Source organism: Ornithodoros turicata, chromosome 2 (assembly GCF_037126465.1).
Source record: "Ornithodoros turicata isolate Travis chromosome 2, ASM3712646v1, whole genome shotgun sequence".
NCBI lineage: Eukaryota > Metazoa > Arthropoda > Arachnida > Ixodida > Argasidae > Ornithodoros > Ornithodoros turicata.
Genome location: NC_088202.1, coordinates 140,293,030 through 140,314,142, shown reverse-complemented (window position 1 = coordinate 140,314,142; position 21,113 = coordinate 140,293,030). Strand labels below are relative to the sequence as shown.

General features: G+C 44.7%; 1 protein-coding gene across 5 annotated transcripts in view; it reads left to right on the top strand.

The window, feature by feature from the left end:
• The window catches only part of LOC135384163 (short stature homeobox protein 2-like), a 127,165-nt gene extending 106,492 nt beyond the window's left edge, over positions 1–20,673 (top strand). For all 5 annotated transcript variants that reach the window (XM_064613385.1, XM_064613386.1, XM_064613382.1 and 2 more), the window contains exons 5-6: positions 17,765–17,924; positions 20,348–20,673. In XM_064613385.1, the coding sequence (XP_064469455.1) occupies positions 17,765–17,924; positions 20,348–20,602 (415 nt within the window). In that variant the 3' untranslated portion in view covers positions 20,603–20,673. The remainder of the gene's footprint in view (positions 1–17,764; positions 17,925–20,347) is intronic.
• The last annotated feature ends 440 nt before the right edge of the window (positions 20,674–21,113 follow it).

The following is a 21,113-nucleotide window of genomic DNA, read 5'->3' as shown; positions in this document are numbered from 1 at the left end:
TAAAAGAAGATAAGAGCGCGGGGCGGCACGGTTACCGGGGCAACGACTAGCATTTCTTGCGTCGCTCCGTCCAAAAATTGAACTCTGCGAACCTATCCGTCCATGGCTTTCGAAGGGGCTTGCGTCGGGTCGCGGACGGACATACCGCTGACGGACGCATTGAAACGCAATAGTTCGGACGAGGCTTAAACCACGGATGTGTGGTTAGCGAGCATATAGTATTGCGAAGAGTAATAACAGTACACTCTTAAAAATGAACTTCACCGCATAGCACGCTCCTAGCCAACCATCATTGCGAATGATATCGTTATCTGCCCTGATTGGCTGAAAACGGGAGGCGTACGCCTTTTCTGTGACAATTATGAACAGCATAAGTGTCACAAAAAAGGCGCACGCCTCCCGTTTTCAACAAATCAAGGAATATAACAATATCATTCGAGATTATAGTTGGCTAGGAGCGTGCTATGCGGTGAAGTTCATTTTTAAGAGTGTAGTCTATGGTAACGAATACCAGGGGTGTGAGACGGTCAGGGAAAAGGGGGCGGCAGTTCCCTATCTGCTGAGATTGGTGGTGTTCAGGAATTTGCCTACAGCCCCCTCAGGATTTTTGCAACCCCCTGGAATATCTGAGATGGCCCAATACAGATTGGACACCAATGCATATACCTATAGACATGTATCCAATCCATAAACATATACACGTTTTTTTCTGTTTTTTTTTTCGAGACAGATCTTTCATAAAAAACTATAAGGGCTAGAGACATGCTGTTTTCACTTATGTCACCGCTGTGCCGGCGGACATTCTTGGCCATATGTTGCTCAACCGTCAAATGTCTAACTACATAAAAATCATTAACTGACTTTTTAATTATAAAAACTACGAAGGTGTGTTAATCAGAACATCTGTTCCTTTCGGTGACCTGATATCGTAGCCGTCTTCAGCACAAAAATTCCTTTGGTAGATCGTCCGCAAAAAATTCGTGAAGGAACACCTTTTTTTTTCTTTATTTTGTTCATTGCCCATCTTCAGGGACCCGTCTTTCCTTCACCCCCATAGTGAAAGTGTGAAGGAGCACACTGTCGCCTCTTGCGTCCTGGACAAAAATAAAAGAAAACAGAAAAAGCAATCCAAGATAAGGGTAGTTTCGATAGCGTCACCGGATACACGTGTTTTTGTTTTGTTTCCGCAAGTTCAAGCTCATCTTCGACGCATGAGTCTCGGTCACCCTCTCACATTGGGGGTGAAGGAAAGACGCGTCTGCGAACGCGCAATGAACAAAATAAAGCAAAAAAATGGTCTTCCTTCACGAATTTTTTCGGACGACCTACCGAACGGATTTTTGTTCTGAAAACGTCTACGATATCAGGCCACAGAAAGGAGCCGATGTTCTCCTTGGAACAACTTCGTTGCTTTGATAATTAAAACGTTAATTAAAGATGTTTAGGTAATTAGTCATTTAACGGTTGAGCAACATATGGCCAAGAAAGTCCGCCGGCCCAGAGATGATGGAAGTGAAAATAGCATGTCTCTATGGCCGTTATAGTTTTTTTTAATGAAAAATCTGTCTCGAAAAAAAAAAAAAAAACACCCTGTATATCCCCTTCCGCTCGACCCTACGGAAGCTCGGTACTCCACAACGGTCGATTTCTGGAGCAACTGCTGGTCTTTGGTGCTTCGCCCACCATTTCGTGGAGTGTGGACACATGTCTGGTATTCCACCTCAAAAGGCTTTCTTTTTTTCTTTTGACGCATTTGCATGCTCACCTGTATGAAGCAGAACGAAAAAACAGTCGCACGACCTCAAAATGACGTTAAATTTAACGTGTGACCAGCACAAGATGGTGATTTTGCACATGCGAACGCGTGAGGGTCGTTACAAAAATGGGCTGTGTATGGCATCACTGTGGATTTAAATGACGTGTGATCAACAGCTGTGCGTAATGCAGTGCCACTGCTCTGGCACGCTATTTTATGTGGAGCGATGTAATTTATTTATTGATTTCCAGTACTGTTAGCTCAAGTAAGGGCTGTTACAGGGGGAGACATGACAGGTATGACACAGGTAACCAACACTATTAATAGATGGCAGTAAGAAAACTAATCCACAAGAAATTAGAGGGGTGCTTCTATACAATCGCAACGGAAAGTGCCTCAGTAAACTTTTGTACATCGTCAATATCGGTGAGTGATTGGGGCACTCCGTTCCAGAGGTCAATAGTGTTTGAAAAAAAAACGGATATTTAAAGATGTCTAAAAGTGCGTTATATGGTTTAATGCGTTTGTCATGGCCAGTTCTAGTGCCGCAGGGTTCTGTTTTTGTAATATATTTGTTAGCATCAGTATTTAAGTTCTGGTGGTAAAGAAGGAATAAGAGCTTCAGTTTAGCTATCCGCCGTCGTTTTGCCAACGGTTCTAGCTGTAGTTCACTTAACATTGCTGTTACGGATGCAGTCCGTCTGTAATTAGACATTATAATCTTGCTGCTGTCCGTTGTATTTGCTCGATATTTTGTATGTTAACGTTACCATATACGGGTCCCAAATAACACTGGCGTATTCTAATAATGGTAATATGAGGTTCCCCTGCGTGCTCCATAATTATTATTATTATTATTTTTCGAACAGTAGGATTCAGTTGGTATTACAATTATTTGTTTTTTAGATTCAAGTCTACGAAAACTAATTGGCCTTCTTCGGTTTGAGCCGAAGGTGACTGAAGATGAGCGCTGACTGAAGGCGAGCTATTTAGAAATCACATTTAGGCGCGTCAGTGCGCTGCGCCAAGAAATGTGCTGCCACCTGCTCCAAAGCCAGAGACCAATAATTCTAGTGCACGTACTCTTAACGGGAGGGCGCCGTGTCACCGCTCCATCTTAGTGCCTCATAAGCAACATCTGCACCACCTGCCGTACGTTCTACGAAGCTTCTGCAGCGTGGAGGACCTACAATGCCTAGGCACGGAGTAGAAAGAAAGAGATCGAAACAAACGGAACGATGCCTAGATTCCGAGACCACCGCAGCGCACAGATGCTCTAGGAGGCTCGATTCCGAAACCAGCAGCGTTGGCAGTGTAACAACCTCACATTGCCTTATTACTGTAAACAGAGAATACAAAAGCTAAACGGTACTTGAGTGCACAAGAAAGAATGCATAGGAACTTTCTATCGTCACTGCTACGTGTTTTAGCCTGGACCTGTCAAACTTCTGCAACAATTTCGCGGTATTACGCAGTGTTCTCATGATGTAAAAATATAAAGTTCGCGCGATTTAGGCATGTTCTACTAAACGCTGGAGAGTTATTTTGGTAGGTAATTAAATTTTGTTTTTGAGAATTATTCCCGTAAGGCATCCTCCCACGCTTGACAACCTCAAAGCTGGCGCGCACAATAGAAAAGTTTTGGTGCTATGAAACCGGCAAGCTACGCGGTGTCACCTATCCGATGTCGCAGTTAAGTGTAATTATAGCTAGTGGGAAACAAAATAAAGCTTATAAAGGCTAATATTCCTGATAATTTTTGCCTGAGTTCAGCGGATATACAAAAACCGAAACACACAGCAGTTGAAGAGCCATTTTGAACACTTTCTTGGGAATCTTGCAAATCTAATTATTGCAGACTAATACTTATGCATTATAAGAGCATCACCGCAGTATTTAGACGGTATTGTAAATATAATTTCTTGCAAAAGCTACCATGTATTTGTAGTTCGGGTGCAAGCCGACATATTCCTTCGACTTCAAATTGGAATGATAGTTCAGTTCTTGCCTCAAACAGAATTTAGTTGCACGCAGATAAATGACTACTTTGCGTCGATAAATAAACCGAGGTATAGCGAAATTCTCAGCCTCTTGCGAAATTCAAGCTTCGAATTGCTAGCACAACACGCAGATGTCAACAAACCTGACTGCCTTCGACGGCTCTTCAGTAAAATGTGTCCCCCGTCTGCTAAGGAAATACCCAGAGGACATGTGAAAAATTAAATAAGGTGATCTTGAGGGTATAATATGTGGACCTGCAATTTTCACAACAACAACAATTATATTAATATTTATTATATAGAAGAATATATAATAATAATGTAATATAATAATACGTTATAGATAATATTATATTACTATTTTAATGGCAAATAATCTTCCTGTACCGTTGTTTCAACGAAAACGGTCGTAAAATAATGCACTGTCAAGGCTATAGGTTTCGGAATCCGCACTCCCTGGGCACGCGATCGCAGCGCAGGCTGCTGGACTCCTCCTGAAGGATTCCTCTTGAGAGCTGGATGCCTCCTTTCTACTCCGTGGGCATATAGACGTGGCCCTAGACATGGACCTCTGGTGAATGCTCATGCTAAAATTTGCTGTTTCGCTGTACACCTTGCGCAACAGGTTGCCTACATTCGCGCTGTTTCATGGGGAGCCAATAGCGATTATTAGCTTCGGTTGCTTCATTTTGTCCGTGCTTTTTCTGAACAGATTACCGTTTAAGCTGAAGGCACTATATTCTGAGGAAAGGTGAAAAACGTGACATGTGGATCTATAGATAAACGCACAAGATACTGTAAGAGCGTTTAATATCGCGGCCTCAATTTGTCATTCATCAGGCATAGGTCGCATATTCGCGGCCGCAGTTTCGCCAATTCTGGATGCTAAACTTCGTCGCTTCATTGATTTACTTCGTGATAAGCCCGACAATGCCCGTGGCGAGTTTGATAAACGATGACATCGTACACACTACTGCCATTAAAGGGACGGTCGCATCTGGAAACCTATCTATCCCAAGCAGCACAATGTACTGAAAGCCGAGTGCAATAGGGGTGGACGGTATGTGTCTTATCGATGTTCCTTAGTTTCACGAGTCGGTTCAAGGCCTTCCACCTACCCGTCCACCCCTATTGCACCCGACTTTCAGTACATTTTGCTGCTTGGGATGAAACCGATACCACTGTGCTCGGCATCGGCCGATAAATCGGCCTAGTCTTTTTCGTTCCAAAAGTGCTTAGATATTACCTAAACGAATTTTAAAGATCAGCGCTGCCTCCGCAACTGCAGAAGCTCCAGCGGCGTGACGTCATTCCGTAAGCGAAGGAGTGAAAGGGCGGCGCGCAGAGGAGGAAAGGCGCCGTGCAGACGCCCCGTAACTCTATGAGACACGCCCGCAGCATTTCCCTTCTCAAAGGCATGCCATCATTGGCCGGTTACAGAATGACGTTTTCTCGTTTTTCCAGAAAGGGAATTTCGACATCCGTCGTCTGTTCTTCTCATGTATTCCGTCGAATAACAGTGAAACTACGCCAGTATTTCGCGTGGGATTTCCAATTCCGTGGTGGGTGGTCCGCGAGGAATTAAGTGACACTATAGTTTCGAAATCAATTGGAATGGATGCAACCAATTTTGCCAACATGTTTTCGCGTGCGCTCGCGACTCGCGAAGAATTAGGCTTTATTTACAATATTACAATATTTATTTATCTATTTAGAATACGTTAAAGGTACTATAAAGCAGTCGAGGTGTAACCTCATGTTTTCTGTGCCCTGAACTGTGTACGTCCTCAGAAGTAAAATGCCGCAAAATTTTCTCACATAGACATTATAGCTCCCGAAAAAATGCAAATTTAAATCTACTGGCAACACTGTGGCGAAGCAGACCGACGAAACGCCAACTCCGCCAAGTACGGCGGCGAAAATGTCTCATGCGCACGACTCTGGGGCAAACAGAAGCGACGTACGATAGCAGCGCCACGGTGCTGAAACAAGGCCCAGGTATAGACGTTAAGCTACTGAGTGCAAGATTCGGCTTTTGCTTATTTTCTTTCACACATATTACATTTTCTGAAAAGCTAGTCTTTGCAAATCCCAACAGGAAAGCCATCTGTTTATCGGTCTCCTTGTTTACAGGGTTGCTTGACAAATTGAGGACTTCTTCCCACCAGGCGTCGCCACGACATTCTTGACTGCGTTTTTATTTGCCAATTAAAAATACTTAGAGTAAACTCCTGCGCATATTACTTGTTGTGCTGAACCTTTGAGTCTAGCACTCTCACGTCATGCTGATTGCATAGGTTCGACCTCGACTGCTTTATAGTACCTTTAAAGACCCAAACGGGTACAATAGTTGAAGTAGCTAAGTAAGTAGCTAAGTTTAAATTGTTGATAGTTCTCGAAAATATTAGATGAACGGAATACTTTTTGCATCCCAATGGTGCTGTGTCATTTTATCTATAATCGTGTTCGACTTAAGAAGGAAAAGAGATATAGTCAGTCAGCGAGACCCCTCCCTTACCTGCGGTGGTGGTGGTGATGGTGAAAGGGCTTGCCGTTGTCGGCCTCACGTATGTGGCCAACGTCACGACTGACGCCCTGGGGAAATGTGCGTCCTGGGCCGACTTCTAGGGGAACTGTGCCGACATACTCCCCTACCTGATACGGGCCGACGCCCACACATATCGTGCAAATCCGAGGAGAAACTAATATAACGGGTGGGGTAGCGGGTGGTCAGCGTGACGATCGCGAAAGTTCTTGCACTACACGCTCGAATGGTTTTCAAAGTACGAGCTTCTCAAAATGCTTCCAATCTGGTGGCACGGGTACATTGGTCATGGCAGCTTTCATGTAGTCGCATTGTGACCGTTGAAATGAATTAGTGATAAAATGTTCTGGATGGATTTTTATATCTTACCTTGCGGTGTGCCACAAGTATTTGTGTGCTTGCGCACCCAGGATCAGCGGAGGGAGTGGTGCGGGTTTCCGTATCGAGCCCCGCTATATCTCGGTGGTCTTGCTACGCGCCACTGATTACGTGTAACAGCGGTTGCCCGAATCGCGTTTAGCGCAGCCGTTTGACAAGCGTATATATATATGTCAAAATTGCTTGGTCCATGGTCAAATCCAGCCAACTAACGCTAAAGGCATTTCAAGAATATTTGAAAACCGTATTGGACTTGAGTCCTCACTTTGAGGTGACTCATTCTTTCATTTCCCCACATTACGGGGTAGACTATATTGCCCACGTCGATGGAACTACCCTATCTTCGTCACACAATCAAGTTGTTGTTGTTCACCACATTGCCGCCACCAACGGGGTAGAGTATCGACCCTGGCGATCAAACTCCCCACTCATCAACATTCAAAATAAAGTTGTGTTTGTTCTTTACCCCTGACTTTGCGCATACTGAGTGTGGAACAAGCAATGTATGATGTGCACCCGAGTACGCGTGAGTCTGTTTCATTTGCGTTTCCGCTCATCCGTATTCTGAGCATCTTTGATCACCTGAAACACAAAGTAGCACTAGCAATGCGTAAGTTCTATTACAACCCCCCTCCAGAAGACTTCAGATAACGTTATAGAATCGTGTTACTCTTTAGACGCTCGTAGGAGCCTTGTGCTTTTCCCTTTCCTAATTGCCGCAGAAACTTGCGGTTCTTTTCAATTATTACTTTTGGTGGCCGAATATATGGAATGATGCTTCTACTTCAATTTGTTTCTGGCCACAACTTGATATCTTTCAAAAGACCCATCAAGGCGCATTTTTTTTTTTTTTTTGACTGAGTCTTAGTACAACAGACACCATCTGCTTGTTGTGGTATTTTACCTTCTGTGTGCTTTGTACGTTTTGTATCGTTCGTTTGGGTTGTTTCGATTGCTTTGTTTTGGCTAGCAAGATGTAATCCTTACAATAGGCACATCTGTTTTTGCTATCTGTACCGTATACAGGGTGTTCAAAATTAAGCTTTCTCTAGCACTTTATAAATAGGCGAACAAAAGAAAACTGGCTGCTATTTTTCTCTTCCTTGAGTAAGAAACAGGTGCTATATAATTAGCAGCACCTGTTTCTTACACAAGTAGCGTAAAGTTATCATCCGGTTTCCTGTCATCGCTGTGTTTGCGTAGCGCTCGTGAAAGCTTAATTTTGAACACCCTGAGACTGTTCACCAGACCTTGCCTTTCAGTCCTTAGTGAGAGTAGTAAAGTTGAAATAAAATAAAATAAATGACAAAACCTCAACTTGTTCGAAGAGCGCGTAAGTGAATGAACGATACTGGCCATAGGTTACTCTAACAAGCGCGTACTTTTATTTCGGTTACGTTGAACCGTGTTATTTGCGTGGTTATTTGTTACGCCTGCGGCAGCGCTGCGCGACAGGAGGCGTTTGAGGCCATGCTGAGATGTAATGGTAAAATAGAGGCGCACCAACTACGTACACTGGTGGTAATACGAGTTATTGACTGAAAGGCGTCTCTTCAAATGCCAGCTGCCTGAGTTTCATTGAAGCTCACATGGCGTGGCAAATCGTCCGTCGTCTGAAAAGGGGAAGAGAGTTAAAATACGAAGTATAAGAAATGATTTTATTCGATTACAGGTTAACGATTGTGTGATTAAATATAATAGGGGATATGATTCGAAATAATAGGGCTAACATAGAAATACAAGAAGAGTCCGCATCAAAAATTGGTATTGTGAGAGGAAGATGACATTTTACAATGCCCGCCATCTTTGCAGCAGGGATTGCTTTGCACCATTAGTTGTTTTCTGTGAAATGCACTCAGTATTAAACCCGGCGATTTAAAGCGATGCTTCGCAGAAGAAAAAAAAAAAAAGAAGAATAAGCCGAGATATATCTAATGGATATATCTAATGCAACAATTACTTAAACCCCGCTGGTTCAACCCACCATACACCGTTTGTAACCACTTTTCCTCTTTCCACTTTCCTCTTCCCACGAAACGACGAAATCACGATATTAAACCATTTTATGTTTACAACTGTATAACTACTACTGTATAACTTAACACTATCTAACACTACATATACTAACTGTATAGCTTCTACGCGAATGTAGACCTGTGACCCGTATACTGATGATATGACTGATGACTGGCTGATGACGTCGTTACTTCCGTCTCTACCCTTTTGATGGTACGGACAAATTGATTCCTAAGTCAATGACCCTAAGCTCATCTTGGTAAACGTCCCTTAGGAATTTGCTGCCTTCCGACGTTTCGATGCATCAGTATATCAATTTCTTGATTGATGGCGAAACCCACGTTTTCCTCGATCGTCTCCAATATCCGCGCCAGATCAGACCCTCACTTTGGGGAGAGAGTGGCGCTTCCTTTTTCGAAGCCCATAGTAGGGGGGGGGGGATACCTAATGCTTAAACTAATGTTCTGTGGGGCAATCCCCCCCTTCCCCGGGATCCGCCACTGCGTCAAATGCCACTCAAAATCCCACCATGTAGGGCAGCTCTATACAAGCGTACCCGTATTCAGCAGAAGAAATAGAGGAAGTTATGTTTTATTTTCTATGCAGGCTTCCGAAAAACCCGTCCGCATTTCACTTTTTCGCGAGAGGTTCTGGCGCTGTCGTTCCTGCACTTCAACGGCAATATTTTTCCATATTTATCGTCTGGACAGAAATAAGAGAGACCAATATTTTTCCACGGACGTGCTGCCGGCGAGGCTTACGTAAGCACTATACGATATGACTGACTCAAGCATCAGCTCGGGGGAACGACGGGCATAGGCATTGTGATGCGCGTTGCTCTTGAGCAAACTGAGGACTTCGAAAACGTAATGACCGCACACATGTAGCGCAAACAGTCAATCAGGAACATCCCCAACGGGCCCAATACGTTTCTTTTATGCTCAACTTTCTACTTCTTGGGTTTGTGTGCTTTGTTCCTGCCCAGCCGATACTGCCTTGGAAATATACCTGCATATATTTATGCGGAAAAAAAAATCACTTTTCGATTACACTAGTCGGTAATGCGAAATTTGAGCGCAGCTGTTGAGGTGGAGTTATTCACCGCTGTTTTTATTCAGGTAGCACTCCTATCCCAGTTCGTGAAGTCTTTGCGAACTCGTTGTCCACGTTGGTGAGATACAGCCCGGTGACGTCTATAGCGCGACTGTAGGGAGACTCCGTGACACGTATAGCAACTTTTGCAGATGACTCTTGGAATAGGAGTACACGACTTTTTTTCATACATGCCTCTGCGATTTGTGTATGGTGATGGCACTCGCCTGCACAACGGGTTGCTGGCATCTCCTCACCGATATTTTCGTCTTCTTATCGATAGCGCACGTGACTGCACGCCTTTCGATAGCTATCCAGTTTTGCTGAATGTCTCTGTTGAGTGACCGTTCGCGATTTTGCGGCCACCGCGGTTCCAGTCGAAAGTTTGGAGCCAGGCTCACCGAACTGCAACAAGACGCGTTCCGGCTTCGCAAGCGTGCCCTCCTTCTCCGCTTTCCTCCTCGCGCCCTCTTCACTCTCGTCGTACGCTTCCCCGCTGCTTTCCTCCTCACGCACTCTCGTACTTTTACCCTTCGCTTCGCTCCTCGTTCGCTCTGCCGGTTACAGCGCCGACGCTGCTCCACGGGCGCCTATAAGAGCTGAGCCCTAAAAACTCAGGAATACATGTAACTTTTAAAGAATTGTATGTAGCTTACTTTTGAAGTTAGATATAATTAGGGCTTTACGTCGCGAGACAACTGAGATCATGAGCGACGTCACAGCGGTCGGTCTGTGGATTGCTTTTGCCCACCTGAGGGTTCTTCAACGTGCGATGAAACTTCACCACATACGGCACCCCGTATTTAACGTCCTTCGCGGAAGACGGCGTGTCTAAACAACTTGTACCCTGCCACTAAGTTGCTGGCGTCCTCGGCCGGGTTCGAACCCGCGATCTCGGGATCAGAAGGCGAACACGCTACCGACTGAGTCACCGAGGCCGGTTTTGAGATTAGATGCTACGATTTTAAATCATCTTATTTTGTACCGTGTTGGCGCCGCGAAACAACTACGGCTATGAGTGGCGTACAGATGTCGACAGGTGGAGAGAGGACAGCAGGAAGGAGTGGGGAGACAGGAGAGCTAGAGTGCGTCCTGGGCCGACTTCAGGGGCAACTGTGCCGACATTCGCCTGGAAGGTCTTGTGGAAACCCAGGGAGAACCTCAGACAGCACAGCCGGTGGTGGGATTCGAACCCACCACCTCCCAGTGTTATCAGCATGACCTTAGCTATCACCAACGAGCGGGACGCCTTAACATGCCGCTGCTTTTTTAAATTCCGTGTTCGCACCACGAGACAGCTGCGGCTATAAGCGGTGTAAAGACGCGTGAAAAGGGAGAGGTGACAGCGACAGGAATGGCGAGATGGGGGTGTTAGTATGCGTCATGGGCCAACTTCAGGACGAACTGTGCCGGGATCTACCCGGAAAGCCTGCTGGAAAACCCATGGTAAACCTGACACGGGACAAGGTTTGATACCGTCAGCTCTGTCTCTTTAGTATGACCCTGAAAGAGTCAGCAGGTGCTGTGTCCACTTGGATACGCCGGTACCATATGTGCTATGTCAGTACCATATCCCGTCTCGCTCCCTCCCTTCAAATCCGCGTATTGATCTTTCGCCTTTGGGCCAGGATCTTTCGCGGTGGAGGGAGGCGAAACGGAGCCGGTCCTTCATTTTTGGAGAAGGGCCCCTTGATAACGCGGTCCGCCCCTGGGTGGGCCGTGTCTTTGAACGCGCGGCCGATAACAAGGTCGTCGGGGCAGTACCGCTTGCGGTGCTGTTCCGGGAAGATCTTTTCCTAATCCCGTCCCATATCCCATTGTCCCATCCTATACAGTTGTCAATACATATATTAGGCAACAAGCAAAACAATTTCTTTGTGCAGATTTTACTGGGCAACAAATATTCTTTACAGCCTCGCCTATTAATATACACCGGCAAGTGGTCGGATATACGTAGTGTCGAATCATACGGCTAGGTTCCTTCCTTGCAGAGTGCTTAATAAGGTCGTGGATGAAGCAATTAAACATACAAGGAAAAAAACACAACACAAGCCTCACAACACCCTGTTGAGGGCGAATGCATGTCCCTGTGGTTTCTAATCGTGGGCCTAGTACGTTGAAAAGAGAGTAGCTAGCATGGCGTAATTTGTAGCATCTCTGACCGGTAATCAGAGGGTGTGGGTTCGAATCCGCTGGTGCCTTTGCTTTAACTGCCATCATTCAACTGAAGTACTTAACGGTTAGTAAAAGCAGCAAATTACGGCAGGATTGTTAGCGGTAGATATTCAATGGTGTTTCGACTACGGAGCAATAATGGTTTATTACATTTACTACTAATTCATTTTCTCTATTTGCCGTAAACTAGATTATACTAGAAAGAAAATGAATACCACAGAGATGGGTAGCATTCCAGTCTCAGAAACTGTCGATACTTTCCTTCAGCACATTCATTCAAAAGTGAAAATTCGTCCACCAACCATTTTCCGTCAACAGCCGACTTCCATTTCCGCACTCAGCCTTTCTCGTATTCCAGATCCTATAGCAGCGCATTTCACTACTACTGCAACTACCATATCTAGCCCACTTGGCTACGCGAAGAAACTCTGGCTGAAAACACTGCGATCAGAAGAAACACATTGATCATCAAACACATTGATCCAGAGCTCAAGTATTCCATACCTGTCAACATAAAACGGGAATACACCACATTGATTCACCGCATACGTCTCGGAGTCCTGCCCACCAACTCAGTCCTCTTCAAGCAGGGCAAAGCAGACTCTCCTGACTGCTCAACGTGTATGCTTCCCGATACCACCCACCATGTCATCACTCAGTGCAAGAAGTTCTCCAAAGAACGTGAACAATTAGACAAGGAACTAAGAAAGCTTAGTCACACGCCTCTCACCTTTGCCAAGATAATGGGCAATTGGAATACAAGCTCAGATCGAAAAATTGCACTCAGTGTGCTGTGTGACTTCCTCAAAGAAACGCAAATCGTGCAGAAATATTAGGACAGGTCCACTGAAGAAGAAACTCCGCATGTTGACAATCAGCAGATAGATCCAAAGTGCAAAGGATGATCCTCCTGCGATCTATAAATGTAATAATCAACAAGCTATCTAATCCAGCTAACCCCCTCCCCCCAGCCGACATACAAGCGAAGAAGAGGAACATACTCCTCAACTAAAAGAAATGGAGCAGCAGACCCCAAACTCGGGCGTCACCAAGCTCCAAAACGCAGCTACTTCTACTACTCTCTACTCTAGCCCACTTGGCAGAATGCCTCAACCATGTAAGAGGGCCCATTTTGTCCGAGGAGCAGTCATGAATGGAGACAGTCTGTAGCAATAAATCAGAATCCGTCGTTATCTGTGTTTCTTCTTTGCCTTTTCTTTTCTTTTTTTTGAAGTCGCGCTGCAATAAGGACGTTCAGCTTTTACCACGTACCTCGTCTTTCTTGTCCTAGCGAACGGCACACGCTACATATACTTGTGTGGTACACATGCGCTGCTCTGCACCATTCTGAATAATTGTAGTCGGCTAGCGAAACTGTACACGGTATGTGACCTAGAAGAGTCGCATTGTCTTAAGCATTCGCCTAATGTCCTCCTTTTTTTTTCTCTCTCTCTCTCTCTCTCGCCTTCGATTGGCTATATTTGCATTCGGCATTCGTCGTTTGTGCGCTCGTGAACGCTTACGCCAGCGCGCGTACATATTGTAACACATGCACAACGGCCATGTAACACAATGTCAGATGAAAGTCACTGAAAAGGTTAGCCAGCTGTAGGGATCGAACCCACATCTTCTGGATTGCCGGTCCAGGGCTCTACCAATTGAGCTAAGCTAACACGCCTCCCCAGTGACTTTCGGGGTGCGTCATCTGAAGGGACGATAAACCAGCCACTCACTCTCACTCACCCTCCTTTCACTCTTACATTTTTGCTCACTCATACACACATTCATACGACGGAAATCGACGCAAGCGGCACCTGTTGAACAAGAGATAAACTGATGTTCTGAGGCTGGAACAACATAGAAGGGACAGATACAAACAAAGCCTCAAATTGCCTAAGAAAGGCAATTTCTTAGGCAATTTCTTAGGCAATTTCTTTCTTAGGAAAGGCAATTTCTTAGGCAATTTGAGGCTTTGTTTGTATCTGTCCCTTCTATGTTGTTCCCCCCCAGCCTCAGAACATCAGTTTATCTCTTACACAATGTCAGTTCAAGTCAGAAACCGGTTAGTACACCACGAGTGCAAACACGGCTCCACTTGACCTTTCATGTCTAGCAACACATATTCCGCCGTGCATAAACGTGAAGGAAACACAACGAACCAGGAATATATGAAAAAAAAAGAGAAAAGCAACAGAAAAAAACGCAATAATTACTCACGGGAACGCACTATGTGCAGTCTAATAATGAACGCCAACGACCAGCCAAACGTGATGGACGTGAAGCCAGCGGCATCAGCGTTTCGAGAAAGAGACGCAGAGCTGATTGCGTTCCTTCTCAAATGAAGACATACAAGTCGTCGACAGGGTCACTAAGCAGATTAAAAACCTCTCACATGAGTCGGCGACACCACGACCTGAATGTTCATTAGTGGATCCGTTCGGTAAATCGTGTTAGCAAGTCTCCAACGTGTCACCTGTAATGGTAGTGGTCTGCTGTTACTGGTCGGATACGGCGCCTATATATAAGGTGGGGAGTCTAAACGCGGGCGTTGTGCGTTTTCTGGTGTAGTTGCGGCTGCCGGACGTGCGAACTCGTGGTCTGAGGTGAGCCCTTGCGCGTATCTGCGCTTTGCGTGGTGTGACTAAGTGTTGGGAGAATGAGGGCGTAGACCAGTTCAAGGGAGATATGTGCGTTGCGTGTCTATAGAAGACCGTTTATCGGCATGTCGTCTGTCACGTAAAGCATGGTTGCACCGTTAGAGCGATGACGGTGTCGCCGAGGGAGGAAATATACGTCTGCTCTTTCATCATAGGCTGCAATCTTTAGGGCCCTTCACCAGACGTGTACGAAATACTGCGAGAAAGTATTTAAAATAAGATACTAAATACTCTACGGAAAAAGTATTTAAAATAGAGTACAAAATACTCAAAACTGAAAGTAATCTGAGTAGAGTACAAAATACTCAAAACTGAAAGTAATCTGAGTAGAGTACTAAATACTCTAAGAAGTATTTAAGATACTCTTTAAAGTACTTATTAGCAGTAAGTGAAACGCGTATTCTGAACGTGGCCTTACAAATGAAGAGAATAAACTTCATCAGCCATGCATATCTTTCATTTGCAACGTCTTGGTGTCAAGTAATGTTTGGTGAACTTTGGTGAACCCAAGTAAACTTTGTTGATATGTTCTGACCCAAAACTTCGTAATCCCTCCTGTGTGTCGGTTCGGGTCTTTCAACCTCTGGCACATGTTTATTGCTTTGATGACCAAGGAAATAAATGCCAAGATTATCTTGTACCTAATCCCCTGGTTATTCACCTGGCAATATGAATAGGAACGGTTTTCTGACGAGGTTGGCTATTGACAAGCAAAGCCAGGCTTGGGACCAGCCTATTGTACAAGAGGATAAATGACAGATTCGCGAATTCCCGAAAAAGGAAAAAGAAGGAAAAGGGAGTTAAATTCCAGTGAGCTGAAAATCTCGGCACGGCGGGAAGCGTGCTGGATATGGCTTGACGAGGAAGGAAAGTATTTTGAGTACTGAGTAGCAAATATCGAAAAAAGTATTTTAAATACATTACAAATACTTGTCGCAAAAAAGTATTGAGTAGAGTACTAAAATACCGGAAAAAGTATTTAAAATAATGTGTTTTGAGTACGTACTCAAGATACGTACAAGTCTGCCCTTCACCAATGCTATTCAGATGTTATTCGGGTACGACGGTCTGTGCGCCCCTCTATACAGGAAGGTACTGCTGAGTGCAACAAACTTGTTCCGCACTAATTTACGAGGGAAGATATTCATCTGAAGTTTCAGCTCTCCATTTTTCTGAATGCCAACCGTGCATTTCAGCTTATTTTTACACGCCATGAAGTAGACCTCGTTATTGTAAGAAAAAAAGAAAAAAAACTACCGTGTTTAAGATGGCCGACAAAGAAACTACTACACCAGTTTGTTTGCGCTGACTGAACAGTATGATGATTCACGTACTTCGGGATAATTGGAATGGTGTAGTAGTTGGCTCCAGTCTCTACAAAGGTCTGCTCAATTATCAGGCACCCACAAGCATATAGCAAGTAAAATTATTGGGGACCGTTCCGGTACTGTAAACCGTTTAGTAATTGAAAGTAGGTTTACGCGCAAGGTACTTTGTTTCAGGGTTCGCCGAATGGACCCAGTTTAAAAAAAACCACCCGGGTTTTTTTGGGTCCACCCGGGGCTGAAAAACCCAATAAAGCCCACACACGGGTGAAATACAGAAACGAAGGAAAAAAAAAAGAAAAGAAGGAAAACGTTTCATCTCCCTTCGCGTATCGAGAAATATGAGGTGGTGAAGGTGGTGAGGTGATATGGTGAAACTCGCTGTCTCCGGGATTTGCCTCTTCGTTGCTATGCAAGCGTGCGCTTTATCGCGTGCAGTCGTTCCATAACCTACATTGATGGTATTTTTTTTCTAATCGTTGTCGAGGGGACGACTGCTTCGGAGATTACTTTACCGTAAATTCTACAGCGGCAAACAATTATTTCTCCCAGAAACATGAAAAATAGGTGGAGAACGGCTGTTGCGTGTCATATGCAGCAGTTCGAAAAAAAAATCCCAGCACCCGAAAAACCCACCCGAAAAACCCGAAAAAACCCACTGGGGCGGGCTTTTTTTAAAAAAAAACGGGTTTTTCCGAACCCTGCTTTGTTTTGCTTTGTATACTTTGTTCTATGTCGAATACATTGAGAAAGCAAAGCGTCGATGGTCGCTATATCTATACTCGCTAACTGTGTGCTGCCCTGTTCATCGGAAGGTGAATAACCAGTATACGATGAATGTATTTAAGTGCACCCACTGATTTTCTGGTGCCGTTGACCTGGTCGCAATGGTACTTTTGCTGACTTGGAAGAACGTAGCAGTCTCGCAAAATATGGCTATACGCACGAACATTTCTGTACACTGATAGCCTTTAAAGCCCGAATCCCATAACAAGCGACACGCGGCAGATACACGCGAGAAGCGACAAAATCGACGTCACTGCCGCCACACGAGCGTCAAAAAAGCTTTGTCGCGGCTCAATATTTCTGCATCTACTCCCAGTAGATATTTGTAGCATGTCGCTGAGTTCGTTGCCTGTTGTTTGACAAAACCAGCTAGATTTGGCGGCGTGAAACAAGAACTGAACGCGTGGGCAAGGGAGAGAGTGGAGAGGGCAACCAACAAAACTAGCAGACGAAGAAGTGGGCGGGGCGTTGGGTACTTCACGGCGAATATTACATAGCAACTTCATTACAATTTCTCCTCGTTTTGACGAATGAAATACTATTTTTGGTATATTTATGGCAATTTACAACTTAGCTCGAATAAAATCTCCAAAAACATCATTTCTCGGTGACGAAATGTCGCTGCTCAAATGGACCAGGAAGTCGCGCCATGACCAGACGCGACAGCGACAAATTCTGCAGCGCGTCGCGTGTCGCTTGTTATGGGGTCCGCGCTTAAGAGAACTTATCCTTGGAGTGTCACATTCTCAGAATCGTGATTTCATTGTTAAGTTACGTATAGACAGCTGTAGTGTACCGTGACAAAGCCGGTTGGTGAAGATGAGTCTTCAGAGGACAGGCAGATTGAAGTACTCTTTTTTTTTTCTCGTGATTTCTTCGAATAGCGCTCCACTTCAGAAACGCATATATCATAACAAATTCTGTCCTCTCTACTGGCACATTTTGTCACTATACATTAGAGGTTGCGTGATATCTCAAACGGTATCTTTACTACGTAGCATGTCTTATAAGAACTCTTGCCTCTTTTTGGTCAGAAGAATGCATCCTCGGCGGGAAATTTACCACCAGCAATACATTTACGTCTTCGCCACGTACATAGCATTGCTGGCTGTGACATCTCTACCCACTAGCGTGAAATCTCAGTACGTGCTGTACTCTCCGACAGGTGTGGCATCAGGACGAGCAGACTCATTGGTGAGTTTGTCTGTATAGTACAAAGGCTCTTCACCACTTCACGGTAACGGGCTCTGCAAAAAAAAAAAAGTAATAATAATAAATAAATAAAAATCTGTCTGTGTATGGAAGCAACTCGTTTTAGTTGAAGGGAGAGTTCAGAATAACTGTTTCCGGGACGAGCATTCCACTCCGAACGACTCTTCCGCGAGACATTTCCCAAGAAATGGACGTATGTCCAGGGCTTTACATATTTTGTTCCTCATACCTGCCATGCGCGCCATTGTGCAATTTCTCGTCTCGACGGACCTCTCGGACACATTATGACGCCCATTGTTTCTGCGCATTGAGATTTCGCTTTTGGTGCCAAGCTAGGTGGTGATGTGGTGATGTGTGATTTATTCTGTTTCCATTCCGTTTCAAAGCGTCGAGTTTTGTGTAGTTTCCCTTTCTTTTCTTAATAACGCGTCCTGGAGTAGCCAGTCCCGAGTGGATCGAGACTTAACATCTCAATTTTTTTCTTTTAAAAATCAATCAATCAATCACATATTTTGTTCTAAGAACCGGTAGTGGACTTTCCCCTGTGGTTAAGAGGAAACAGGGGAATCACCCCTCATTAGCTCCCGTGACGTTTCACTGAAGTTTTAGCCGGTTAGTCACGTGTGAGCATCACCACCCACACCCTCTACCCACGTATTGTCGCATTTGTCTGCAGCGTGCCGCAAACACGGAGAAAAGAATCTTTTTTTTGGAGACCGCCCACTGCATTTCCCCACAGCAGAGAAATGTGGCAGAAGCGACGGGAAATGTTCGTGCCGCACTAACTCGCATGGTTTCAAAATGATGCACACAAACATATCAAGAGGATTTTTTTTTTTTTTTTTACCATAATGATGATCTTTTCTCGAAATAGACTGACTTTGGTTTGAGTAATGGCAGTTGAAGAAAAGCAGACTTGTGCCCGTTACTCGAAAAAAGTAATTGATTACCGTTACCAATTACTGGACTCCAAATGTAATTGAGGAACGAGTAGAAAAGTAACGCGTTACTCCGGTCGTTACTCTGCATTCACCCAAATTATACCTGTCTTTGTGTGCCTCAGAGGGGGGGAGAAAGAAATCGTTCAACAGCGGAACAACTGAAATAACAGGAAAAACAAAAACGCGCAGGACAAGTAGATCTGTACATCTACTGTATTTATCGCCTGGTAAAGACGTTGACCCGATTGTGGAAGAGCATTGCGTGGATCTTCCCATGACTCACTACACCTCCAAAGCTACCACAATGGTACCATCACACTGGTGTAGTAAGAGATTAGGGAAAGAGACCCTGAAATTCCAAAACCTTATTACAATGACCTCCGATTGGTATATAGTAGAACGGTCCAAAAAAGGCTCACTGCACAAGGGTCTTGACTTGGGGCAGAACATCTGAAAGATGAGTTAATCTCTACCGGAAAAGTAATCAATTACTGAGTAATCGATTACTCAGAAAAGTAATTGATTACTCGAAAAATTACTTTGACAGTAAAGTAACTAATTACTAAAAAAATTACTCATAAAAGTAATTGATTACAAGTAACGCAATTACTAGTAACGCGTTACGCACAAGTCTGATTTAGAAAAGGCATCATCAGTTGAATTTGACCCCACATCCTCCAATTGCTGTAAGGTTGGTTGTGTGGGGGGCTACCGCTTTGCTATGTGTGAACGCGAATATTGCACCGTCTCGAAGTTGGTTATAAGACGTTGGTTCGAGTTGGTCCGTGTTGCTAAAAAAAAGTTGCCCGTGTGTACGTCACCTCAAAGAACACAGAAAGGATGAGACGCACAGGTAGCATAAAAAAGTAAAACAGAAAGCGCTACCTGCGTGTGTCGTCCTCTCTGCGTGTTTTTAGCGCTTTTAGTACTCGATGGAAATACTTACAGGTCCAATTCGATGTTTTGGGAACACTATTCTGCACTTCATTTTGAAGAAGGTTTGTAGATACATTCCCGAACGGCTTTATAAGAGAAAAGCGAAAAGTAAAGAGCGAAGAGAAACGAAACAGTATGCCATAACCTGGGGATACTTTTTGTATCTCTTTCGTGGTGTAGAATACGACACTAATTAGAAGTAAAAAAACAGCAAAAACAGTGAATATGAGGCCGAAATCTGGTATTAAAACACCCATACACGTACTACAATATATTTTGCCTTTTTTTACGCTATATATGTACGCGAAAAACCATTAGCAATTCCAGGATGTTAGGTACTTCAAGCTGTTTTGCCTGCACATTTAGCATTAATTTTGTTTAGTCTGTTATTTTATAACTCGAGTCATCGTTACAATGAAATCAGAACAAAAGTCGTCATTGCTCTCGAGTGTGGCCATATTGTTGGTGTACGATCCAAAACTTCTTTCTCCTAACGTTTCATTAAAAAATGCACATATGTGTGAGCAGGACAACGCCGACCTGGCACGTTTCTTGACGGACTTCCTTCCAAGCCGAGACGCCCTGGCGTACCTGAACGGCGGCAAGCGATCATTGCAGAACGCAGCCGAGACAGCCGCCCCTCCGGGTTTCCTTGGAGCCCGAGGTCGTCGTCGGGAACACCTGGCTGTGCCACCAGGTTTCGTCGGTGCTCGCGGAAAACGGCCTTCCGGTGCAGTTCCAGAGGCCTACTCCGAAGTATTCGACGGCCCCTCACGCAGCTGAGGTGGTCTAAGTAGTGGTCTAAATAGGATCCTGGTGCCTGACAGTAAACCTAATAAAAATACATAGAGGTCTGTTGGTTGTGAGCGTGGAGTTGGCTTTTTTTTTGTGGCGACCATCCTAACCCCATTCCTGGGGCCATTAGGTTTGCGTAAGGGTATCAGGGTATCACATGCAAGGATTCTGATGAATGCATCAGAGATCTCCTTCAGAGGACGACTTCATCAGGGACCGCACAAACCCACAAGACGACAACATGACCCTCGCCCTACCTTGTGTTTGGATGGATGAGCGGGTGTGCAAAAGCTCTGAGAGAGGACAGAAAGAGTCAGTTTGTCTGTCCGTCAAACATATGTACTTGAGACAGCCATGTTATAACACCTGATAGAGCCACGCTGATATGTGTGGTGAGTGGGAGAGACAAAAATACTGATGTGCTGTAACAGGTCAATCCCTGGCCCGAAGCGTGGCGCTCCTATGTAGGAATTCTGGAGTGGAATATAACGCTCGAATA